The 26,181-nt window shown below is 40.7% G+C and overlaps 1 protein-coding gene across 2 annotated transcripts in view; it reads left to right on the top strand.

Annotated features, from left to right (window-relative positions):
* Positions 1-26,181, top strand: part of LOC133404772 (plexin-B1-like) — a 102,976-nt gene that overhangs the window by 70,375 nt on the left and 6,420 nt on the right. For both annotated transcript variants that reach the window (XM_061681041.1, XM_061681051.1), the window contains 16 exons: positions 498-717; positions 810-1,052; positions 1,805-1,981; positions 6,906-7,054; positions 7,189-7,289; positions 7,706-7,923; positions 11,912-12,090; positions 12,178-12,244; positions 17,788-17,934; positions 18,226-18,400; positions 19,942-20,045; positions 20,222-20,306; positions 20,618-20,790; positions 21,118-21,278; positions 22,122-22,269; positions 22,969-23,033. In XM_061681041.1, coding sequence (XP_061537025.1) covers positions 498-717; positions 810-1,052; positions 1,805-1,981; positions 6,906-7,054; positions 7,189-7,289; positions 7,706-7,923; positions 11,912-12,090; positions 12,178-12,244; positions 17,788-17,934; positions 18,226-18,400; positions 19,942-20,045; positions 20,222-20,306; positions 20,618-20,790; positions 21,118-21,278; positions 22,122-22,269; positions 22,969-23,033 — 2,412 coding nt within the window. The remainder of the gene's footprint in view (positions 1-497; positions 718-809; positions 1,053-1,804; positions 1,982-6,905; positions 7,055-7,188; positions 7,290-7,705; positions 7,924-11,911; positions 12,091-12,177; positions 12,245-17,787; positions 17,935-18,225; positions 18,401-19,941; positions 20,046-20,221; positions 20,307-20,617; positions 20,791-21,117; positions 21,279-22,121; positions 22,270-22,968; positions 23,034-26,181) is intronic.

A 26,181-nucleotide genomic window follows, 5' to 3' on the forward strand; every position in this document is an offset into this window, starting at 1 on the left:
AAAATTGTGATATCAAATTTAGGTGATATCTCCCAGCACTATTTACGATGTTGACCCTACTTCGTCATCACTCCTTCACTCAAACAGAAAGAATTACTTCACTAAACTACATATATTTCATATACTATGAACAGTAAGATTATGATTAAACCGTTGTGTAGTCGTCAAATCTGATTTTCTGGGTTACTTTACAGACCTATATGAATACAAATAATATTATTACTCCTTTCCTGAAGTCCTGTCATCATTTGATACGATAGTGTGTATGATTTCCTCAACTTTTATTTAGGTGAAGTTTGCCATTGAAGACTTTGTTTTTCAAGTAGAAATGCAGTGAGCTTGACCCCCCCCCCCCCCAACCCCTCACACACACACAAAGTCAGTGTGTGAACTTGGCTGGATTAAGTGGAACTGAGGTCAAACTGCCTGATTTGTGCAAAATGTTACATGGATGACTGCACAAGTTTATCTGTCGGTCATGTGTTGTTTCCCTGCAGCGGAGGTAGAATCATCACAGTGTCCGGTCTTAACCTGGATGTGGTTCAGGATCCAAAAATTCGGGTTACCCTCAGCCCGCCTGATTCTCTTCCTCCCAGGAGGAGGCGGAGCACCGCTCAATTGAATGAAGGACAAGATCAGCAGATACCACTGATGCGACGGCGGAGGATCATCCCAGATGTGGACTGCTCTCAGGGTGCACTTTGTCATGTCAAGCAGGTTTGTAAAGTGGCAAAAATACTCATTTTATTCTACAAATTAATATTTATTGCAGGTTTTTTAAAAATGATTCTCTCCGACCCCTATTCCAGTATGAGTCTCGCTGTACAGTGAACAGCTCCTCCCTCATCTTGTGCCCGACACCGGCTGTGGGACCGGATGCCAGGAGAGCTCGGGTCAAAGTTCATTTCCTACTGGACAGTCTTCATTTTGACTTTAACACTGTTGGCAATGAAGCCTTCAGCTATGAACCCAACCCAAAGCTGTACATGCTGAACCGTAATGACCCAGACAAACCATACCACCACAAACCAGGCAGCATCATCTCTGTTGAGGTGCGTAGTGATGGACATGATTTAGAGACATTTAATTAATTGGACCGCATGGTGAGCTAGTGTAACGTTAGCACATCTGCCTCACAGTTCTAAGGTTGTGGGTTCAAATCCGGGCTTTGGCATTCCTGTGTGCCGTTTGCATGTTCTTCCCATGCCTGTGTGGGTTTTCTGCGGGTACTCCAGTTTTCTCCCACATTCCAAAAAGCGTGAATGCAAGGTTCACTAAAAACACAAAATTATCCACAGGTGAGAATAGGAGTGTTAATAGTTGTTTGTCTATACAGTATGTGCCTAGCGATTGGCTGGCGACAAGTCTAGGGTTCACCCTGCCTCTTGTCCAAAATCACCTAATAAGCTCCAACTCACTCCTACAATGATGAGGACAAGCACTATAGAAAATGGATTAATGGATTAATTTGTAATTGTCGTTTAATTAGTGTTGTTGTTTTTAATAGTCATATTTAATTAACCTAACATTTGTTCATTAGTATTATCTATCAGAAATGCATGAACGTTCATACATGTTTAAAAATATGTGAACCCCTGCTGTTTGTAATACATACATATTTTTGACAAAGCCATAATGCTCGGCTTAAGGAATGGCAGAGGTTTGTCACATATCTCATTTTAAAACATTCTTCATCACACAAGTGTAAAAATAAGTTTTCATTTTTTCAAGCTTTTTTGCACATTAAAACGCTGAGCTTTTGTGTAACTTTCAAAGCATATTTTTTACAATAATCTTTCCTTAGGGAGAGAATCTGGACCTAGCCATCTACAAACAAGAGGTCCAGGCCAGGATCGGGGATGGGGTTTGCTCAGTGAAGACCCTCACCCACAACCATTTGTACTGTGAACCACCAGTCAAGCAACCATCAGTGCGTAGCAGCCAGAAAAAGGATGTGATGGACAGTCTGCCCGAGTTCACAGTGAGTAAACAAATAGCACAAGTCTTTATGTCCAGACTAGTACCCCAGGTCTGTTTATAGATCTTGGAGAATATGGATCAAGCAGTATTCATTCTTATAGGTGATGTTATGAGTAATAAATTACCTGATCAACACTATGCGCACAGTCACACCAGATATTCCATACCGTCCAGTCCAGATTGTTTGACTATACGACTGTGTCATACATATCGTAATTTCTCGTGTATAATGCGCACCCATGTATAACAGCTTTCTTGTAACCTCTCGCTGGCGGTGGCATTTTTAAATGAACGTGTACAGCTTTTTTATACCCACTAGATGGCGGCATACATTTATAAAATGTGAACGTTTTTCCATTTGTCCCTATACCTATGTATAATGCGCACTATTGACTTTTGACAATTTTTTGAGGAAAAAAAATGTGCATTATACACGATAAATTACGGTGTATGTAAATCAGTCGGCTTTTGGCGAAATTTGCCAGTTTGAACTCAAAATAGGCCATTTATGTGAATCGTATAGATACGATGAGTTTTTCCTGTGGCGGGGGGTCGCCGTCGCTGTCGTCATAGGCTGTTTCGTACTCCTTGAGCGCTGGCAGCTAGATCCATTCAACACATCCACCATCCACACACAGATGTAATTTCTCAATATTACTCCGTGGCGGACTAATAAGTAAGCACATCGGCCTGAGGTCGGGACCTGCTTTGGACAAGTCATAGGAGTTGACGAGAAAAAAAACACTTCCGCTGCTTCTGCTGTTAAGAAGTAACGGTACATTTACTCCGGTACAATACTCTAAATGTCGCTTGCTTCTTTTATTTATCAATTATTGATTACCAACTATTTCGTACACGAGACTATGACTTCCGCATTGGTCGCTGTTTGCTCCCATCCAATTTAAGCACGAGTGACGTTTAAGACTAGTTCACCAATCAGACGACGCAAGAAAGTCACATGACCTCACACAACGTCTTCTATTGGGTTTCCCGGGCATAGGACACTAGAACACTAGATAATCCAGCCCGGCCATGTTGGGAAGGTCGTCGTTACTATGAAGGCAACAGCACGCTACTCGTGTTTACATTTGATGAACAATGTAGATGAACAAAAACAACAGCTTTCATGTATTGTAGTATTTGCCTGGTACTGTCTGTCCAAACGTGGATATTTCAGCCCACTTATAACTTGAGAAAAGACCATGCAGTAAATTGCAGACGTGGTTTTGGCTGTGCACCCACGCACGCCCACACACAGCAATATCAGAATTTGCACATTCACATTTTATTTTATTTTTATTTGATTGATGTTCGTGCTGTGGTTAAAAAATCTGACGATACTATTTACTCAGTACTTGACAAATTATTTCACTGTGTACTTTTTACTCTTTAGTAATTTTTTGGAGGACTACTTTTTACTTTTACTTGAGTCACATTATTGTCAAGTAACAGTACTCTTACTTAAGTACAATATTTGGCTATTCTACCTACCTCTGGAGCGGACATCCTATATTGCTACTCTTACATTTTTGCTCATCAGATCAGCCAGTTGTACTGGTCTTTTGTATTTCTGCGTTGAGGGGCTGCGGGTCGTGGCCCTGGTTGTGGTTCCAGCGGAACCGGGAAGCACACATAACATCGGCGACAAGAGCTGATCCTCTAGTACATCTTGTATTAATTAGGACATGCGCCTAGAATTATATAATTAGTTCACAGATGTTAATGTTAAATGTATTAAGCGACAGAGCGATGTTAGGGATTATGTCACAACACCGAATGAACTAACTTCAAATTCAGAAATGGCCAATAAAAAAAGAAAAATGCTGTACTTAACATTTTCTTGGAGGATGCATTTGGGATTAGCCTTTGAAGTTGGTAATAGTGAAAAATGAAGTGAAACAGACTGATTTTAGTCAATTGTTTTCCAGAATGAGAGTATTGCAGCCCTAGGGGGGGCACAAGCCAGTGCAAACTTTAGGCCGGTCCCAAGCCCGGATAAATGCAGAGGGTTGCGTCAGGAAGGGCATCCGGTTTAAAACTTTGCCAAACAAATATGAGCGTTCATCCAAAGAATTCCATACCGGATCGGTTGTGCCCCGGGGGCCCAGAGAGAGAGTCGTGATTGGTGCAGCTTGTAATGGGCATGTTGGTGAAGGAAATTGGGGTGATGAAGAAGTGATGGGTAAGTATGGAATCCAGGAAAGAAACTTGGAGGGACAGGCACGACCATAGGGTGCCCTACAAGAGCGGAGGTAGAAGCACGCAGGTGGATTACATCTTGTGCAGACGATGTAATCTGAAGGAGGTTACCGACTGTAAGGTAGTGGTAGGGGAGAGTTTGGTTAGACAGCATAGGATGGTGGTGTGTAAGATGACTCTGGTGGTGGGGAGGAAGATTAGGAAGACAAAGGCAGAGCAGAGAACCATGTGGTGGAAGCTGAGACAGGACGAGCGTTGTGCAGCTTTTCGGGAAGAGGTGAGACAGGCTCTCGGTAGACAGGAGGAGCTTCCAGAAGACTGGACCACTGCAGCCAAGGTGATCAGAGAGGCAGGCAGGAGAGTATTTGGTGTATCTTCTGGCAGGAAAGGAGAGAAGGAGACTTGGTGGTGGAACCTCACAGTACAGGAAATCATACAAGGAAAAAGGTTAGTTAAGAAGAAGTGGGACACTGTGAGGACCGAGGAGAGGCGAAAGGAATGCATTGAGATGCGACACAGAGCAAAGGTAGAGGTGGCAAAGGCCAAACAAGAGGCATATGATGACATGTATGGAAGGTTTGACACTAAAGAAGGAGAAAAAGATCTATACAGGCTGGCCAGACAGAGGGATAGAGATGGGAAGGATGTACAGCAGGTTAGGGTGATTAAGGATACAAATGGAAATATGTTGACTGGTGCCAGCAGTGTGCTAGCTTCGAGGAGTTGATGAATGAGGAAAATGAGAGAGAAGGGAGAGTAGAAGTGTGGTGGACCAGGAAGTGGCAATGATTAGTAAGGGGAAAGTTAGAAAGGCATTAAAGAAGATGAAAAATGGAAAGGCAGTTGGTCCTGATGACATTCCTGTGGAGGTCTGGAAGCATCTAGGAGAGGTGGCTGTGGAGTTTTTGACCAGCTTGTTCAATAGAATTCTAGCGGGTGAGAAGATGCCTGAGGAATGGAGGAAAAGTGTGCTGGTGCCCATTTTTAAGAACAAGGGTGATGTGCAGAGCTGTGGCAACTATAGAGGAATAGAGTTAATGAGCCACACAATGAAGTTATGGGAAAGATTAGTGGAGGCTGGACTAAGGAAAGAAGTGAGTATTTGCGAGCAACAGTATGGTTTCATGCCTAGATAGAGTACCACAGATGCATTATTTGCCTTGAGGATGTTGATGGAAAAGAAGGTCAGAAGGAGCTACATTGTGTCTTTGTAGATCTAGAGAAAGCCTATGACAGGGTACCCAGAGAGGAACTGTGGTACTGCATACGGAAGTCTGGAGTGGCAGAGAAGTATGTTAGAATAATACAGGACATGTACGAGGGCAGCAGAACAGCAGTGAGGTGTGCTGTAGGTGTGACAGAGGCATTTAAGGTGGAGGTGGGACTGCATCAGGGATCAGCCCTGAGCCCCTTCCTGTTGCAGTGGTGATGGATAGGCTGACAGATGAGGTTAGACTGGAATCCCCGTGGACCATGATGTTTGCAGATGACATTGTGATCTGCAGGGAGCAGGTGGAGGAACAGTTAGAAAGATGGAGGCATGCACTGGAAAGCAGAGGAATGAAGATTAGCCGAAGTAAAACAGAATATATGTGCATGAATGAGAGGGGTGGTGGGGAAAGACTGAGGCTACAGGGAGAAGAGATAGCAAGGGTGGAGGGCTTTAGATACTTGGGGTCAACCGTCCAGAGCAATGGTGACTGTGGTCAGGAAGTGTAGAAACGGGTCCAAGCAGGTTGGAACGGGTGGAAGAAGGTGTCAGGTGTGTTATGTGACAGAAGAGTCTCTGCTAGGATGAAGGGCAAAGTTTATAAAACAGTGGTGAGGCCAGCCATGATGTATGGTTTAGAGACAGTGGCACTGAAGAGACAACAGGAAGCAGAGCTGGAGGTGGCGGAAATGAAGATGTTGAGGTTCGCTCTCGGAGTGACCAGGTTGGATAAAATTAGAAATGAGCTCATCAGAGGGTCAGCCAAGGTTTGATGTTTTGGAGACAAAGTTAGAGAGAGCAGACTTCGATAGTTTGGACACGTCCAGAGGAGAAATAGTGAGTATATTGGTAGAAGGATGATGAGGATGGAGCTGCCAGGCAAGAGAGCTAGAGGAAGACCAAAGAGAAGGTTGATGGGTGTTGTGAGGGAAGACATGGGGGCAGTTGGTGTTCGAGAGGAGGATGCAGGAGATAGGGTTACATGGAAAAGGATGATGCGCTGTGGCGACCCCTAAAGGGACAAGCCGAAAGGAAAAGAAGTAGTTTTCCTGAATGAGAGTGCTTGGAGAGGAGAATGCTATTCATGTGGCACAGTTTAAAGCACGCAACAGGTGCAGGTGAAGATGGGCCTGGCTCAATTTGGAGGCCAACACAAAAAAGCAAAGAAATGAGGCAAATAAAATTTTAATCTTAAGTTTGTACATCACCATGTACTTGAGCGGCATAAATAAATGTTTTTCTGCGTGAAGAAAATGTATCTTATTTTACCTTATTGTACTCTTCAGAGTCTTCCAGATTGCTTAATGTATTTTAAAATTTAAAGAAATTCTCTGCGGGGGCCCAGGCGATTGCCCCCAGACCCGCCTACAATGTTTTTATTTATTTATTTTTGGTCACGTTTTTCATGCCTTTGGTGTTTGCATGTCTGGTCATACTGTTAGTTAGCACTGTACGCACTGGACAACTAGCCCAATGTGAGTGGGCCCTAAGACTTTACATTCTTTGTATTTTCTAGGTGAAGATGGGAAACATTAACTTCTCCTTGGGTAGAGTTCAGTATGACAGCCATGCCCTGTCCATATTTCCCCTGGAGGCCCAAGTCGGTGTGGGTGTGGGAGCCTCAATAGTGGTTCTCATTGTGCTCATAATCGTCCTCATTTACAGGTAAATATTAAGTAAAATATATTTACAGCTTCCTTTATTTAATAGCCATGCTTTTCTGTAGGTTACACATTTTGCAAAATGTTTTTCATGTTGTCACGACTTTTTGTCATCAATCCATATTTGTTGATTTCTAGGAGAAAGAGCAAACAGGCCATGAGGGATTATAAAAAGGTGCAGATCCAGTTGGAGAATCTGGAGACCAGTGTGCGTGACCGCTGCAAGAAGGAATTTACAGGTATGAATTCTTACATTCTCATATTGTTTTGTGACGTTCAGTCCGAACCTCTGCTGGATCTATTTCTTTGTCTCTTATACTAACATTATCATTAACTACTAGAAGACTCTTTTTTTCTGTAAGGATGTTTCATGCCAGAATAGTTGATGTCACAGCGCTGGTAGACAGACCCTGCATGGCGGCTGTCTTTCGCCCCCTTGTTTCAGCACTTTTCCTGTGTGTGACTCAACAGTCTTAACTGTTTTTTTCTAGTTTGAGGAATCTTTGGGTGCATAGAGAAATTCAAGGCTTTAGCAGTGGAAAGTTTACAGCAGTAAACAACAAAGACTCAAGCTTGAACCTATCTAAGATATGTGTCTGAAGGAGGCCATCCTAACAGTTTCAAAATGTTTTAATTTTTTTTTTCTTCCCATCAGACTTGATGACTGAGATGATGGACATGTCCAGTGATTTGGTCGGCTCCGGAATTCCCTTCCTAGAATACAAGGCATATGCAGAGCGCATTTTCTTCCCAGGCCACCAGGAGTCACCATTGAGACAAGATTTGGATGTCCCGGAAAGCCGCAGGCAGACTGTAGAACAAGGACTTGTTCAATTGTGCAATCTGCTCAACAGTAAACTGTTTCTCACCAAGGTCAGAATTAACCGTCCTGGATTTGTCTTTTTTTGTTAGTTTGTTGTATGGATACAGTGTTTCCCCGCTATATTGCAGTACATCGTTGTTGGATTTATCGTACCCAACATTATAAAAAAATAGAAACAAAAGGAATGAAGACGCTGGTTTCTTTTTCTCATGAGGAGGGCGCATTGGAGATTGTTCAGATTACAGCCTCTCAACACGCTCTAAACAATCTCTCCCGTCGCTCCTGCATTTATTTGAAAATAGGGAGGTTTCTAAGTTTACAAGACATAACGTACTAAGCTACAAGACACAACACACTAAGGGTAGGGTTTCAAGGTGAAAACATGGGACCAACACCTGCCACGTCCCAGCCACGTCCTTCTCTCTGATGATTCCTGCTGAGTCATCTTCTTGAAGGCGAGACATCAAAATGGTCCATAATACTAATGCAAGCTAAGCAAATAAATGATAACTTCTACAATATATTTAACAATCGTTAGCACCAGCCTATGTTTATTTATTTAGGCTGGTGCTAACGATGTACTGCAATATTGCAGTACATCGTTAGCACCTACCTAAATAAATAAAAATATTTTTTTTTAATTATTTTTTTTTATTTTTATTATTTTTATTTTTTTAAACAATCGTTTTTTTCAGGATTTTTATAAAATACTTACTTTTATGCCCTCATATGGAAAGGAGACCCGCAGCAGTTGGGTGAACAATCCCACAGTCACGCTGTCGGCCGTACCTCACACCAAGACACTCACACGTCAACTTGCTGACGTCACATTTAAAGCCACTTGCATGTCAAAGACAGACACTATATGTACAGTATTTTCCATAGATGACAAGATTACTCACACCCTGTACTTAAGTACATTTGCAAATACTTCTGTAAAAAAACAGAAGTGGTAAAAGTATAAGTACATATTTAACTCCTGTACTTAAAAAAACATGGTCTCTGAAATGTACGAAAGTAAAAGATTTTTTTACTCTCAAAAACAACTTCTGTGCACAAAATAGTTTCCATCTTTTAACTTATTAAATCAGGCAATGCATCCTTGAAATCTGTTGCCGTGGTAGTTAATCCTTCCAACTTCATGTTCTTCCATGCTTTTGTCCCTGTTTTTTTTTTTTTTTTTTTTTTTCAGCCTACAAACCCTAGTATCGCTCAAGATCTCAACCGCGGTTGACATTTACATACATTTACTCTATTTACATCTTTTTTTACGCCGTGTCCATCATCATCCATGGAGGTTGAACAAAGTACTGTGATAAGTCTTTTTTTATCACAGTAAAGGGTATAAAGTACAGATGTCTGTTTTCAAATGTGTGGAGTAGGGGTGCACGATATTTTGTTTGAGCATTGTTGTCGCGATGTACTTGTGCACAGTAGTCACATCGCAGGGTCTGCTGTGATGTTGGTGTACTGTTAGACAGTGAATCAACTGTAATATTAAAAGTGACCAACAGAGGGACCTGGTTGTCCATCCATCCATTTTCCGTACGGCTTCTCCTCACTAGTACATGTTCAAAAGCTTAAAGCTGTAATCCACAACTATTTTTGTCCAAAAAAAAGTACCCAAGTAACTACAAGAGTACATGACAGAATGCTGATTAAGCTTATAAGCTTCTGACACATATTGCTATATTTTTCAATATTAATTTTGAAAAAAAAAATGTTGCCCATCGGCAACATATTTTGAAAGAACAAAACGAGTTCAGTTTTGGAATGATGAACTTAACTTTTATCTAGTTCGTGTGGAAAAATTAACACTGATCCAGTATTTTTTTTTTCACATTTCCATATATATCCCAGGTTTGAAAAAAATTGCAATGTCTTTTTTTCCAATATCGTGCAGCCCTAGTGTGGAGTAATACTGTAAACTCATCGCAAAAATAAATGCGCTAGTAAATTAACAAAGTTATTTGTACATTGTTACTTCCAACCACTTGCATTTTCTTTTGTATACATTTTATGCTTGTATTGTTTTTGTTCAAATATGTTTAGAACATTTTTAAAACGTGTGTTGTAACAAATTTAAGTGTGTTTTAATAGGTTTAAATTTGTTTGTCAGAATTTGATACAGTTCACCAAAAAAAAAAAAAAAAAAAACTGTAGAGAAAACGGTTCAGCAGCTGAAACCATCAACGAGCTGTTTTGACTCTACCTTTTTCAAAAGGGTATTGTGAAGTCTGTGTTAGCTGATTTGTAACAAATAATAATTTGCTCACTTAGGTCATGCGAGTTTCCTAACGCTCTTAAAGTAGCTGCAATTAAGCCTCTTCCAAAACATAGAATGCTGGGCTCTTCCATGTTAGCAAGTTATATGCCCATCTCAAACCTCCCTGTCAGAGCCAAGATTGTCGAAAGTTATTTTTAATCAACTCAACAAGTACTTGAACTTAAATGGACTTTTTGACAAATTTCAATCAGGTTTCTGAACTCATCACAGTACAGAATCAGCTCTTATCAAAGTGCTAAATGATATAAGGTTGAATACTGACTCGGGAAAGGTGTCGAATCTGGTTTTTTGGATACCAGTGTGGTTTTTGATATGGTAGATCATAACATACTGCTGAACAGGTTGGAAAAATGTGTAGGACTGAATGGAACAGTCCATAAATGGTTCAGGTTTTACCTGAAGGAAAGGAGTTATTTTGTAACCATTGGAAGTGTTCAATCTCATTGAATGGCACTGACCTATGGGGTCCCTCAAGGCTCAGTTCTTGGATCTCTCCTGTTCCCCTGTATATGATACCTTTTGGTCAAATCCTTCAGAACCTTAATGTTCACTATCATTCCGACCCAGATGACACACAGTTACTGTATATCTAGCAGTTTCTCCAGATGACTACAGTTCAATTGAGGTGGTGTGTCACGGTGTAAAACAAATAAATAACTGGATGAACCAAAACTTTCTTCAATTAAACCACAACAAAACTGAGAATTGTTTTTGGCAGTCAAGAAACAAGGGTTTCTGTTACTAAATACCTGGAGTCACTCTCTTTTAAAAACCAAGTCCAAAACCTTTATCTACTGATAGATTCCGACCTGACTTTGAACAGTCATATCAAATAAATTACTAAAACGGACTTCTACAAGCTGAAGAACATATCCAGAGTGAAGGCTTGCTTGTGCCAAGCAGACCAGGAGAAGCTCATGCATGCTTTTATCTCAAGTAGACTTGAGTACTATAATGGTCTTCTGACTGGACTCCCCAAAATGGCATTAAACAGCTGCAGCTCATTGAGTATGCTGCCGCTTATGACCAGAAAAAAGAGGTCAGAACATATTACTCCAATTCTAAAGTCTCTACACTGTCTCCCACTCTGCTTTAGAATAGACTTTAAAGTTCTGCTACTAGTCCATAAATCACAAAATAGTTTAGGTCCTGAATACATGATAGAAATTGCAATGGGATATAAACCCAGTCGGGCTCTGAGATCTACAGACTCAGGTCAAATAGTGGAGCACAGAGTCCAAAGCAAACATGGTGAAGCAGCATTTAGCTGTTATGCTGTACACATATGGAATACGTTGCTAACAGAAGTGACGTCAGCCCCGAGTGTGAATGTTTTTAAGTCCAGGTTAAGAACTATTCTTTTTTCTCATGCTTTTTAGAGCATTTCCACTTTTAAATTATTTCTTGGACTCTACGCTGTTTTTATTTTTATTTCTATTTTTCTCTGTTTTTAATGTTTTAAGTTGTTTTTTTTCCCTTTGTTTTTAAATGCTTTTAATATGTAAAGCACATTGAGTAGTTACCTTGTTTATGAAATGCGCTATTTTAATAAGTTTGCTAATCTTTGCTTTAAAGCATGTTGGATAAGCAAAACTATTTCATTTGTCCTATAGTTCCACTATATCGTGGATTTTCACTTGTCTGAACGTATCCCCATGATAAAGAGGGTTTTACTGTATTTTAAGAGAGCCATTCCTGAGTAACTAGTAAATGCAGACATTCACTACCTCTCCGTCTTGCTTTCCTTGCAGTTTATTCACACTCTGGAGGCCCAGCAGACATTTTCCCCAAGGGATCGGGCCTATGTGGCCTCTCTGCTGACTGTGGCCCTCCATGGTAAACTGGAGTACTTCACAGACATCCTGAAGACTCTGCTTAATGACCTAGTGGAGCAGTATGTGGCAAAGAACCCAAAACTGATGCTTAGGAGGTCAGAAAGGCAGCAAAGTAGCAATTTATTTTTTAAATATAATGATATATCATCTGTTTTTTTTATACCATGTACTTTTTTGTCCAGAACTGAATCTGTGGTTGAGAAGCTCTTGACCAACTGGATGTCCATCTGCCTATTCAACTTCCTGCGGGTATGTAGCATGTTGATTGTGCATTAGATGTTTCATATGAAACATGCTCGCTTCTACTTTTGAGCACATGGAATACAACTTGATATTGTCTGTCATGCTCATTATATGGTTAGAAGTAGCCTTGTTCTCAAGACCACACTATCCGAGACCAAGACTTGCCCGAGACCAGAGCATACCTAGACCAAGACATTAACGAGACTTTTGTCGATCGAGACCGAGACAAGCAGAGACTGCAGCATTTTATTACCCAAACGTGCACGGTGGGGTCTCATAATTATTTTTCCAGCGCACACTTATGTATAATAATTACTGTGGTTGGTACTTTTTGTACAGGGGGAAAGTTATGTTCCATTCTGATTAAGAATTATTACACTGTGTATCGATTGAGGCTCTATAATAAATATTATTGGCATAAGCTGCAAATATGTTTAAAGCACGCTACTAAAAAATGTTCATACACAAATTTGACACATGTGCTTGAGGTCATTGTAACCTTGCTCTTGTCAGGAGTGCGTGTGAACCAAAAGTACGCTTTAAAGTAAAACTGTTTGTATGCGTGTAAAGTTATGCATTCAAACACACACAAATTGACTGGCCACCAAATTAGCTATAGTGCCGCAATTGCCATTGTGTGTAGGGGGAAATAATATGCAACATATTGTATGAATATAGTATTGTTATATCGGTGGCAGTATACAGTATACTACTAACAGTATATGGCCGACTGGTTAGCACATCCGTCTCACAGTTCTGAGGTCCCAGGTTCAAATTCGGCCTCTCTGTGTGGAGTTTGCATGTTCTCCCCATGCCTGCGTGGGTTTTCTCCTGGTACTCCGGTTTCCTCCCACATTCCAAGAACATGCATAGTAGGTTAATTGAAGACTAAATTGTCCGTAGGTGTGAATGTGAAAATGAATGGTTGTTTATTTTCCCTGAGATTGGTTAGCGACCAGTTCAGTGTACCCCGCCTCTCATTTGAAGATAGGTGGCAGCACACCTGCGACCCTAACGAGGGCAGGCAGTTAAGAGAATGGATGGATGTTGTTTTACAGTCCCCTCCAAAAGTATTGGAACGGCAAAGTCAATTCCTTTTTTTTTTTGTTGTATACTGAAGACATTTGGGTTTCAGATCAAAAGATGAATATGAGAAAAAAGTTCAAAATTCCAGCTTTTATTTCATGGTATTTACATCTAGATGTGTTAAACAACTCAGGACTGAGCACCTTTTATTTGAAGACACCCACCTTTGAAGAGAGCCATAGTATTGGAAAAGACATTAAAAAAAACTTTGGTGAAAAACATTTAATATTTGGTGGCATAACCCTTACTTGCTGGCCTGCGACCGAGTGGCGACCAGTTCAGGGTGTAGTCGGCCTTTCGCCGAAGTCAACTGGGATAGGCTCCAGCATCCCGCAAGCCTGAACAGGATAAGCAGTGTTGAGAATGGATGGTGGATGGAACCCTTACTTGCAATAACTGCATCAAGCCTGGGACACATTGACTTCACCAGACTGTTGCATTCTTCATTTGAAATGCTTTTCCAGCCTCTTTTTTGCAGCCTCTTTCAGTGCTTATTTGTTTCTAGGGGTTTCTCCCTTCAGTCTCCTTCCTCTTCAGGAGGTAAAAAGCATGCTCTATTGGCTTAAGGTCCGGTGATTGACTTGGCCAGTCTCAGACCTTCCACTTTTTCTCCCGATGAAGTCCTTTGTTGTGTTGGCAGTGTGGTTTGGGTCATTGTCTTGTTGCATGATAAAGCTTCTCCCGAATAGTTTGGATGCATTTTTCTGTAACTTGCCAGACAAAATGTTTTTGGAGACTTCAGAATCCATTCTGCTGCTACCATCATGAGTTACATCATCAACAAAGACTAGTGAGCCCATTCCAGAAGCAGCCATGTAAGCCCAAGCCCTGACATTAACTCCACCATGCTTCACAGATGAGCTTGTGTGGCCCTTCTCTGTACTTTGCAAAATCCAATCTGGCCTTCCGATTCTTTTTGCTGATGAGTGGTTTGCATCTTGTGGTATGGCCTGTATATTTCCTCTCGAAGTCTTCTTCGAATAGTGGATTGTGATACCTTCACCCCTGCCCTGTGGAGGTTGGTAGTTATGTCACTGACTGTTGTCTTTGGGTGTTTCTTCACAGCTCTCACAATGTTTCTGTCATCAACTGCTGTTCAATGTCTGTTACTCAGTACACCAGTAGTTTTTCTTTTTCAGGACATTCCAAATTGTTGTATTGGCTATATCCAATGTTTGTGCAATGGCTCTGATTGATTTTCCCTCTTCTCTAAGCTTCAAAATGGTTTTCTTTTCTCCCATAGAGAGCTCTGTGGTCTTCGTTTGCTTAACAGCCAATGCACTTTTCACAGGTGAAACCCAAAGCCAAAAACAAGGACTATCAATCAATCTAAAAGGCAACAACACCTGAGCAACTCGAAACACCCATCAGTCACGTTCCAATCCTTTTGCTCATTTGAAAAGTGGGTGGCTTCAAACAAAAGGTGCTCTGTCCCATGTTGTTTAACACATCGAGATGTAAATACCATAAAGTAAAAGCTGGAATTCTGAACTTTTGTCTCATATTCATCTTATGATCTGAAACCCAAATGTCTTCAGTATACAACAAAGACAACAGAATTAACATTGCCGTTCCAATACTTTTGGAGAGGACTGTATATAATATTTATATATTTAATATATTTTAAAATTCATCTTCATTTATCGAAACAAATTTGATAAGCAAGTGCATTGAAACTTTATAAGAACGGAGGGCTTAGTTTTCACCCCCTGATCAAACTGATCAATAGTACATTTTCAGTTATTCAATGTAAAATTATACATGCTATGACTTACTTTTCCTGACTTTATTTCTGAAGAGACATTAAACAGACCTGTGACAAATTATAATTTGCGTCCAGTGGTACTGGAGTTAGTAATCAAGTAAATCGACTGACAAAGAGCAATTATGAATACGGGAGAAAATTTGATATTTCACTTACCGTAATTTATCGTGTATAATGCAAATTTTTTTCCCCCCAAAAATTCGCAAAAGTCAATAGCGTGCATTATACATAGGTATAGGGGCAAATAGAAAAAACTTTCGCATTTTATAAATATATGCCACCATCTATTGGTTATGAAAAAGCTGTACACGTTCATTCCAAAATGCCACCGCCACCTAGAGGTTATGAGAAAGGTGTGCAGTTTCATTCTAATATGTCACCGCCTCCTAGTGGTTTTAAAAAAAGGTGTAGCCTACTCCTTCATTACAATATGACAGGGGTACATATGACTGCATATATGTACAGTTTTGCTCATAAGTTTACATACCCTGGCAGAATTTGTGAAATATTTATTTATTTATTTTATTTTATTTTAAATATGATTGATGACTGAACAACAACCATAATAAATTTCTTTATGGTTATGTTTTGTTTAATGATAATGCTTTTCTGAAATGCTTGACCATTTAATTTGAATCCCATTAAAATAAAATTAAATGTGGTTCGCCTGGTCCTTCATGTTTTCTTTAAAGAATTGTACCCATCTTACAAATTCTGCCTGGGTAATCAAACATAAGCATATTAGTAAATTAGAAAACACACAGTGTGTTTTCTAATTTACTAAATAAAAGTAGGGCTGTGAATTTCAAAATAAGAGCAACTAAATAAAAAAACAAGTGTTGTTCAAATAAATAATTATTCTTTATAAAAAACTAACAAAATACAGATATTTCATGCTTTGATCATATAGGTAGAAGCAAAATCATGCATTGTAAAAATGCATTATACATAGGTAGAAGGGTTTTCCAGAATTTTGAGGTCAACTTTGGGGGTGCGTATTAAACATGGGTGTGCATTATACACGAGAAATTACGGTAATAATGAATGACCAGTTGATTTCCACAAATATAAATAAAGAAAACACAAATATAAATACATTGCAGTTCAACTTTGGCATTTATTGTATCAAAAACAAGGCATTAATTAAAAAAAAAAGAAAAGAGGAACAAGTTCGTCATCTTGTTATAAAGGCACAATTTTATCCAACTTTGGTGTCTCAGTCGAAACACTAGGGGTCACTACATGAAAATATTACGTAAATAATGGGCAAAGAAAAAAAGGACACTAAGAAGAATGTTGCTTCATGTCGAATAGATGCTAGCTGTGTGCTGATCGGTAAATAAAGTGAATTTTAAAAAAAAAAAGAGAGAGAAATAAATACCAGGCAGATTCCTGAACACTACACTGACTAAACCAGAATGTAATGAACAGGAAGCCCAGAGAGCACACGGCCGGCCCGCCATGTAACTATTTGCGTGGTCGCTCACAAAGCCTCCTGCTAATGCTAACGAAAACGAACATACGTGACGTCAAGCCGCGTGATTCCCACAGTGCAATGTTGGTTTATTTATTTTTTGCAATAATTAATGTCCTTATTGTCATGTTAATTGTTGTTGTCGTTTCTGTGTATGCTACTGGTACTTCTTTGAATGTGTACCTTATTTAACTGCCACATTGTTGATTTATGTTGCACTGTTTTTTTTTTTTTTTTTTTAAGGTAGTGTCTGAAAGAGTGACCTCCTGGTCAATTCCTCTACATGAATGTGCCCAACAGGGTGTTAACTGTTAAAAGAAACAAGCTGTAATAAAGCATTGTTATGGTGGGCCTCTTCCACCTGAGTGATATCTGTTGAGAACATCAAAATTATGGTTATTCTGAAATGCCTGTAATAAAATAAACTTAGGCATGCTGAGCTATAAGGAGAGAGTTGCTGTGTACCCATATATAATATATGCCTTTTCAAGTCAATGGGCCTGAGTCTTGAGTGAAGTCACAAGTCATTTCTGTCCAAGTCGAGTTGCAAGTTTTGTGACATTTTGCCGAGTGTAAAGTCATAAAATTCATGACGATTCTGACTCGAGTCCAGACCTCTGAGAATAGCAATATTGTAACACAATAATGAACAAGTATAGAACACAGAGTATGTTGATTAAATAGAAGTACTGTAAATACTTTATAATATATTTCCAAGTAACACTACTGTCTGAGTTGGGGGCTGTTAGGTGGCGGTTGGGCAGCCTTGCCATTTTATTTTGAAGAACCTAGAAAATAAAAAAAGCTGTTCCTCTTTATGTCAGTCACAACACCGTGAATGGTGCAGTCATTACAGGGGTGGTGAGGAGTTATTATCACATAAATTCAATGTATTTATTGTGTTTACTAAGCGCTTCTCCTTATTATCACATTAATAAAGTTGAAGAATAGCAGGTCAGTGCTGGTCTTGACCCGTCTTGATGGAAAATCTCAAGTCCGGCTGATCTGAGACTGAGACAAGACTTTCTGGAGTCGAGTCAAGAACAAGACCAAGACCTTCAAAATGTGGTCTTGAGACCAAGACCGTGCTCGAGTGCTACAACACTAGTTCCTTGTCAGGGCTTCCTCTAATACATTCCGTTCAGTACAATGACTGAATGAGTCTTGATTTAAATTAATGTTGTGTTGTGCCATCATTGACCTTCCATAATAATTCCTGGGCAGGAATCAGCAGGGGAGTCATTCTACATGCTGTTCCGAGCAATAAAGCACCAGGTGGACAAGGGACCTGTGGATGCTGTGACGGGAAAAGCCAAGTACACTCTGAATGACAACCGGCTGCTGCGAGAGGATGTAGAGTACCGCAGCTTGGTCAGAGCACACACTTAAGTTTAATAATTACTGTGGTTGGTACTTTTTGTACAGGGTGAAAGTATGTTCCAATCTGATTAAGAATGGTTGCACTATGTATCGATTGAAGCTCAATCCACATGTCTTTTTGGTATTTGGCTTGAGTCTTTAAATTTTAGTACTGACTTGTCTACATTGATATTGTTGCAGCATATTAGTCACCATTTGAAATATATTGTTTTAATGTGATACACAAGGTAGTGATTTGTTTTCTCCCTTAGTAATGATCAAAATTCTATTCTATCAATGCAGACCCTAAATGTTGTGATGCCAGCTGCTGCTGCCAGTGGAGGCGCCTCTACTCAGACTGTGCCTGCCAAGGTCCTGGACTGTGACACCATCACCCAAGTCAAGGAGAAACTTTTGGACCAAACTTGGAAGGGGACATCCGTTTCCCGGAGGCCACATGCTGACTCCTTACACCTTGGTAAGTCTTGTATGTATCATTATCTTAATAGTATAGTTGCCCAAGTAATATTTGAACGCTTTGAGACAATAGAAGCAAAACATTTTTTTAGCATGTACTTTCTTAAATATTTAAGTATTATTCATATTGTAATGGTAGTTTAAAAATGACTTGGGCATTTATGCTATTAGGCTAATGATGTTTTTCTTACTTTTTGTCAGTGTAATTAAAACTTTCTGGTGCACTTCGTCCATCCATCCATCTATCTTCTTCCGCTTATCCGGAGTCGAGTCGCGGGGGTAGCAGCCCAAGCATTAAAGCCCAAACTTCCGTCTCACCAACCACTTTGTCCAGCTCTTCCGGGCGGTCCCAGGCAAGCCGGGAGACCTAGTCTCTCCAGCGTGTCCTGGGTCGTCCCCAGGGTGCCTCACGTGCAGTGAGGATAGAAACGTAGAGTGACCGGTAAATAAAGAGCTTTGCCTTTTGGCTCAGCTCCTTCTTCACCTTGACAGACCGATACAGAGTCAGCATCACTGCAGACGCTGCACCGGTCCGCCTGTCGATCTCCCGCTTCATTCTTCCCTCACTCGTGAACAAGACCCCAAGATACTTGAACTCCTCTTCTTGGGGCAAGCACTCTTCCTTGATCCAGAGAGGGCACTCCAGTCTTTTCCGACTGCGGACCATGGCCTCAGATTTGGAGGTGCTGCTTGTGCACTTCAATTGTGTTATACAGTCTTCAATGAAAGTCACCAAGAATTAAATGATATTAAAGAGGATTGTTGGTTATTTTGTCTTTACTATTGACATCCATTGTTGTGAAAAATGACCCAAAAATACAGCAACACTGCATATTAACCCTAACCGTTATACCAAATTGCAGGTCACATTGCTGAACACAACATTAAAATTATGTTTAAGAGATCAAAAGAAAATTATGCTTAAATGGGTTAAAACATTTGACTAAAATATATATAATCATACTGTGGAGTTTTCAATTATTTTCAAGCAAATGAATTGATTTTGAGGAGCATGTCTATATGACAAAATTATTCCACTGAATATTTGATTTAAAGAATGGCCATTTTGCATGATTTAATAATACTAATTTTAAGAACTTTTTAAAATACATTTTACTTTAATGTAGACTTACGGGTATCATTGGGGTACCTCCCTATACAATCTATGCTTATGTACCCCATAAGGTTAATTATTGAACCCCAAGATAAGGTAACATACATAACATACAGTGTACATATTCTTTTATGTACTCTTGCTTGTAAAAAAAAAAAAAAAAAAAAAAAAGAATGAACAAAATTGTCCCCAAAAGGATTTTTCGCCATAAGGGTACCAATATTTGTTAGTGCATATTACAGTCCTCAGGTGAGAGGCGAAACGTCTCCTAAGACAAACAGAACAGTCCAATTGCAATGTATTCTATGCTCTGAGAATGTATGCACTGTTTTTCAAAGGTACAGAAGCCGCCTGAGGGTACCGCCCCAGTGACTAGCACAAATTGTTTTCGTATGCACGTATAATCTAATTACTTTTTTTCCATTCAGAGTGGCGTGCGGGTGTGGCTGGTCACCTAATCCTGTCAGATGAGGACCTGACATCAGTCGTGCAGGGCTTGTGGAAGCGCCTCAATACATTGCAACACTACAAGGTCAGTTTCAGTCTCAAACAGAAATACAATCAGCCCAGCACGAACCTACAGAATACAACTGGGCAGAGCTATTGGAAATAGAGTCATAAGTAAGCATGATGATGCTGTTTTTAAGCTTTTCTTGTATATGCTATGTACTAAAAAGGTTTGTGGGTTTTCCCCCTGCGGTGGAGCAGGTCCCTGATGGAGCCACTGTTGCCCTCATCCCCAGAAGCACTAAAAATCACCTCCATGACAGCCATGACTACATGCCTGGAGAAAGTGAGTCTGTTTACACACAGAAACAGTAGTACTTATACAAATATACAGGATGCAGTCAGGGGAAAAAAATAATGAATAAGAAGGGATGACTAGTAAGTAACCACACGAGGTCGCTGTTTGACTGTATAAATCGTTTTGTTAATGGTAAACATGTAGAGTTTCTACATTGTAACGGGATTGTACTGACAATGGGAGACATCGAACCACCTATACCTTTCAAATACTTTGTGAGTTTTTACACGTGAGTAAACAATAAAAAATTACGTTGTAAGGTTCTTTCTCTGTTGTTTTTTCCCCTCGCCTCCATTCAGAGACTCCAATGCTGGATGATGGTGAGGAAGGAGGCGTTAAACTGTGGCATTTGGTGAAAGCCAGCGAGGAGTCAGAGCTGCCCAAACACAGAAGGGGCAGTGTAAGAGAGAAGGGCGGTGAGCGAGCCAAGGCCATCCCAGAAATTTACCTCACGCGACTTCTCTCCATGAAGGTACGCGAATGAACGCTCACAAATGCAGAGCACCTCAGAGTTCACTATCAAAGTTGATCAACTCGATGTGAAAATGTAATGCACTGCAAAGTTTTTTAATCCCAATACAGGGGCCTTCTCTGTAGATGAATATGAACATGCATCTTGAAAACAACCCTGTGATGATTACCTGAGGCTTAAGTAGCAGTTTGGTTATAATTAATATGTCAGTAAACAAGAAATTCAGATCAGTGCTGTTGTAATTGTACACGTGACACTTTTTAAATCTTGGATATGGAAATATTTGAATTTGTACTCTCTTTCTAATCTCTTTGTTTTGCTTGTCAGGGCACACTGCAGAAGTTTGTGGATGATTTATTCACGGCCATCCTCAGCACCAGTCGTCCCGTCCCTCTGGCTGTCAAATACTTCTTTGACTTGTTGGATGAGCAGGCCCTGCAGCACAACATAAATGACCCGGAGACTATCCATATCTGGAAAACCAACAGGTAATGGCTAACTTAAAAAACTAATTTCATAGTTTTACAATATTTTGATGTAATAACAATGTAAACACTGACAAAAAAAGAGCTATAGAAGTGTGTAAAGTTGATTAAATAAACAAAACCAGATAGACCCCTCCCTTTTCCCTTTTTGGTGGACATTCATAGACCGAGAGATTAAAACTCTTGCTAACACCTCGCGAGGCACATAAACCGCATGTTGTAAACTGTAAACTATATATACACACACACACACACATATATATATATAGATATATGTATATATCTATATATATATATATATTCTAATAAATACTGAGCAAAGGGTCTGAATATTTATGGCTACGTGATGTTTGTTTTTCTTTTTTTAATAAATCAGCAAACATTTCAACAATTACGTTATTTTCCTGTCAATATGGGGTGCTGTTTATTAATGAGGGAAAAAAATGAACTTAAATGATTTTAACAAATGGCTGCAATAAACAAAACATTTAAGGGGATCTGAATACTTTCCATACCGTAGTGTACATACATAAAGGCCCTCCCTCCCAATAGATGCCCTCCTTCTATCTGCAGTTGAGTTGGTATAACTTGTCATGAAAAAGTGATTCATCCCTGTGAATTATGAAGCATATGTTTTAAAAATTGTGACAGGTAAATAATTTAATAATAATTATTAGTGGTGGTATTCGTAGTTGTTGTAGTAGTAGTATTTTGAAAGTTGTCCTGCCTCCATTTCAAACTACTGTATCTGTATACAGTTTACATAATTGGTTTGTTCATGTGCCTCGTCCTTAGTTTTTCATTCGATACAGCCGATGCATGGGATCTCTTTGTCTCATCAAACAGCTTACCGCTGCGATTTTGGATCAACATATTGAAGAATCCGCAGTTCATCTTCAATGTGCAGACCTCAGACCACGTGGATGCCGTGCTATTTGTCATCGCTCAGACCTTTATGGACTCTTGCACAATCGCTGACCACAAACTAGGACGGGTGAGCAAGTCATCATCAGGCAATATAAAACTGCTGCTGAGAGCAATCTAAAACCACTACCCCAGTATGTCGCTGCAATTACTGCATATTCACCGGCCACATTATTAGGTACACCTGCACAGTCTGGTGAGAGCCATTATTCGATAGAGTATACATAGTTTTTATTTTATTTTGCATTCGCCAGCATTCAATAGAGCAGGTGTACCTAAAAAATTCTCTGAGTGTGCTGCTCTAACAATACTAAATTACTTGACCATTAAACCTCTGAGTCTCCTGTTATGTTGCTGTATTCTGAGAATGAGTACAAAATATAATATGCTTCCACTGCTGGTCAAAATGCTTTAATTCCTTTGAATCATCTAAGATCGCTTCCCATCCTAGCCAGTCTTTTTACCCTTTTGCCTAATAGGAGGCGCTAGAGACTGCGAGACGATTGATAACATAAACAAACGTCTTGGAGCAGTTGTTGACACTTTACCTATCTTTGTTTTCATCATTTTATTTTGTTAATATTTTAATGGTTGAGAGAAGCATCTTCTTTGTATTATCTATTTACATTTTTTAGGGGGGAAGTTGGTATGTTGTACATATGATTCTTATCTAAATTGAAAGTTCTGAAACTCCGCTCAGTAAGTGGCCTTTTAGTACCGACCACAATGCTTATTCACAACACAATTCCAATTTGTCTTCCTTTCACAGGACTCTCCCATCAACAAGTTGCTGTATGCCAGAGACATTCCGCGCTACAAACAGATGGTGGAGAGGTAGGAAATGTTGCAGACAGTCAGCCCACTGACCCGGGGCACTCTGCAATTGAGGAGAGAGAGGCCTGAGACAATCTGTCAGGGCCAGACTGTGGGTAGACAAGGCCTGCGAGGCTTCCATGCTTGGATGCTCAAGTAGCAGACACGCCACACTCACTACTGTCTACTGCACATGACACCGGTGACGGGTTGAAGCTTCATTAGACGAAATATTTTTCGTTTATGTAAAAAACATGTCTGCTTTATTAGCCTCATTGTAGCAAGGGTGGCTCCTGTAGATATCAGTGTCATGTTCTTTTTTAACCCACTTTTATCGCACTACATAACTGACTTACACTATACTGGACCTGTACATTAGCCATTCCGAGGGATTTAAGCACCTTACTTTTATGAAATAATAATTGTGAGATTTCAAGAAATTTGGTAGAAAGACCCAAAAGATCCTGCACCTTCCTTTCGAAGTGTAGTTAAAGGTGTTGACATTGTGCTTCAACTGTACTGCTCCATGATATCTGATGTACAATAATCAGCGCCGCACTTTTCTAACTCCACGCATTCTACCTTCCACTTAAATGCCAAGATCAGACTGCAGGATTTTAGCCCCAATATTGGCCCAATTAGCTATCGCGGGCGATTTCCCAGATCGGGCCTGACATATTTTGTCAGTCACGACAAAACTTCTTGTAGTGTGACACAATCCAAGACTAACGATTTGGCACTACAATAGCCCTACGATGACAAAATGAAAAGTCTAGCATGTCTTTTTTTTGTTTTTTTGGTATATCTTCCGTGCGGTGTGACATATCGACAACTCTCCGACAGTGCACCTGACTGTGTATTGTAACCGACGCATCGCCCCCCCCCCACAATACATTGGCGGGATCCGTTGTCGTCGTCACGGTAACGGGTGTGTCTGTTCGCGTTGACTGGTTACATTTTCTGGTTCCGCCTCTCCGACAGTGTTTGGTTTAACAAGGTAAAGACCAGTGATCATAAAAGACGGGATGCAGTGGTATCGGAATACATGTCGTGTAGTGTTGCCACTGTCTGACCAAGATACGGCAAGATTTTATGACAGTAGTCTGACATAGTGCGATCCTGAAAGACCAAATTTGTCTTGTAATCTGATCTAGGCACTAATTCTATCATATGTGCACCTTATCACCATTTACACACACTGGGTGGAGTAACCCTTGAAGTGTGGGTGTTCCCTCTTATATCTAGCCGAGCACGCCTTCTGCCAAAGACTTGTTTCCTCATCCGCATTCCAGAGGCTGTAATAAGTCTAGCGCCTCGGGAAGGTGAAACATCATATTGCACGTTTTGATTCACGCCCATGCTCTGAGCCTCCGATGGCTGGTTGACTTGTGCTGACAGTGTAAGCCACACCTGGCCCAGATACGCTCACTGACTGCCCAATGGCCATAATGTGCCCCTACCACAATACTCCAATGGCCGAAAATGGACATTTATCGGCAAAGACAAATTCAGCCCCAGCAGACTGTTTTTCATGCATCTACGAGGGGCATTTTCGTTTCAAAACATGCTGCATGGCAGCTTAGTCTGTCTGAAAGCCACACTTACAACAACTGCAGTCATCTTAATGGTGCAATGGTGTGTTAGTTTCTGAATAATTTGTTTTTATTTTATCTGTGTCATCGTCGGTCGTGAAATCCCTTCAAGTGACTCGCCCGCGTGTGTGGCACTAGTATGATTGCTGATCAACAGCTGGCTCACTTGCTTTCCTATTGAAGGCCCAAGTACTGGCCTTCCAAACATGCGTTCACTCATACATGCTGTATTCTGATTTAATTCCGTTTTTTTTACAGTATTTATTAGAGAATACTATAACACATGCTCCTTCAAAGCAGACCTGTTCGCACGGGTGGGTGGGGGGTGAGAAGTCATTACGAGAGAATTAGCACACCTTTGACAGCTTGCAAGCCAGGCGTGTAAAAAGAAGACGTGCACGAATGGGAGAATATGGCTCTATGTGCCCTATTGGCAACCAGTCCAGGGTGCACCCCACCTCTTGTCCAGCTCAACCACAACCCTTATTGAGGACAACTTACAGTATATAGAAAACGCAACCTCAGAACTGAGGCTGACATGCTCAATTGCATCATGTATATTTTTATTTTGTTTTAACATGTTCAAAAAAAAGCGGCACGGTGGACGACTGGTTAGAGCGTCAGCCTCACAGTTCTGAGGACCCGGGTTCAATCCCCGGCCCTGTCTCTGTGGAGTTTGCATGTTCTCCCCGTGCCTGCGTGGGTTTTCTCCGGGCACTCCGGTTTCCTCCCACATCCCAAAAACATGCATGAATTGGAGACTCTAAATTGCCCGTAGGCATGACTGTGAGTGCGAATGGTTGTTTGTTCCTATGTGCCCTGCGATTGGCTTGCAACCAGTTCAGGGTGTACCCCGCCTCCTGCCCGATGACAGCTGGGATAGGCTCCAGCACGCCCGCGACCCTAGTGAGGAGAAGCGGCTCAGAAAATTGATGGATGGATGTTCAAAAAAAGGCAATGCATACTAGGAACTAGGACTTTTTCACTTCCGATCTGATACCAATATTGCAGCCTTGAATTTTTCCCGATACCGATATCGGTCCAATCCAATAACCGCAATAATCGTACATACGTTACTTATTTTGTAGTATGAAAGTATTTTTATGCCGGCACGGTGAACGACTGGTTAGCACATCTGCCTCACAGTTCTGGTGACCGGGGTTCAAATCCCGGCCCCGCCTGTGTGGAGTTTGCATGTTCTCCCCGTGCCTGGGTGGGTTTTCTCCGGGCACGCCGGTTTCCTCCCACATCCCAAAAACATGCGTGGTAGGTTGATTGAGGACTCTAAATTGCCTGTAGGGTGTGAATGTGAGTGCGGATGTTTTGTTTGTTTCTATGTGCCCGCGATTGGCTGGCGACCAGTTCAGGGTGTACCCCGCCGCCCGCCCGGAGATTGCTGGGATAGGCTCCAGGAGCCCGCGACCCTAGTGAGGATAAGTGGTAAAGAAAATGGATGGATGGAATGTTAGAAAAGGCTTCATCAAGTGAAATTACTCGAGACCAATAACAGCAACAGTAGGTATGAGGAAAAACGGACCCATTTTTTATGAACCAATGAATTATAAAAATAAGAATGT

The sequence above is a fragment of the Phycodurus eques genome, chromosome 1 (genome assembly GCF_024500275.1).
Source record: "Phycodurus eques isolate BA_2022a chromosome 1, UOR_Pequ_1.1, whole genome shotgun sequence".
In the NCBI taxonomy this organism is placed as follows: domain Eukaryota; kingdom Metazoa; phylum Chordata; class Actinopteri; order Syngnathiformes; family Syngnathidae; genus Phycodurus; species Phycodurus eques.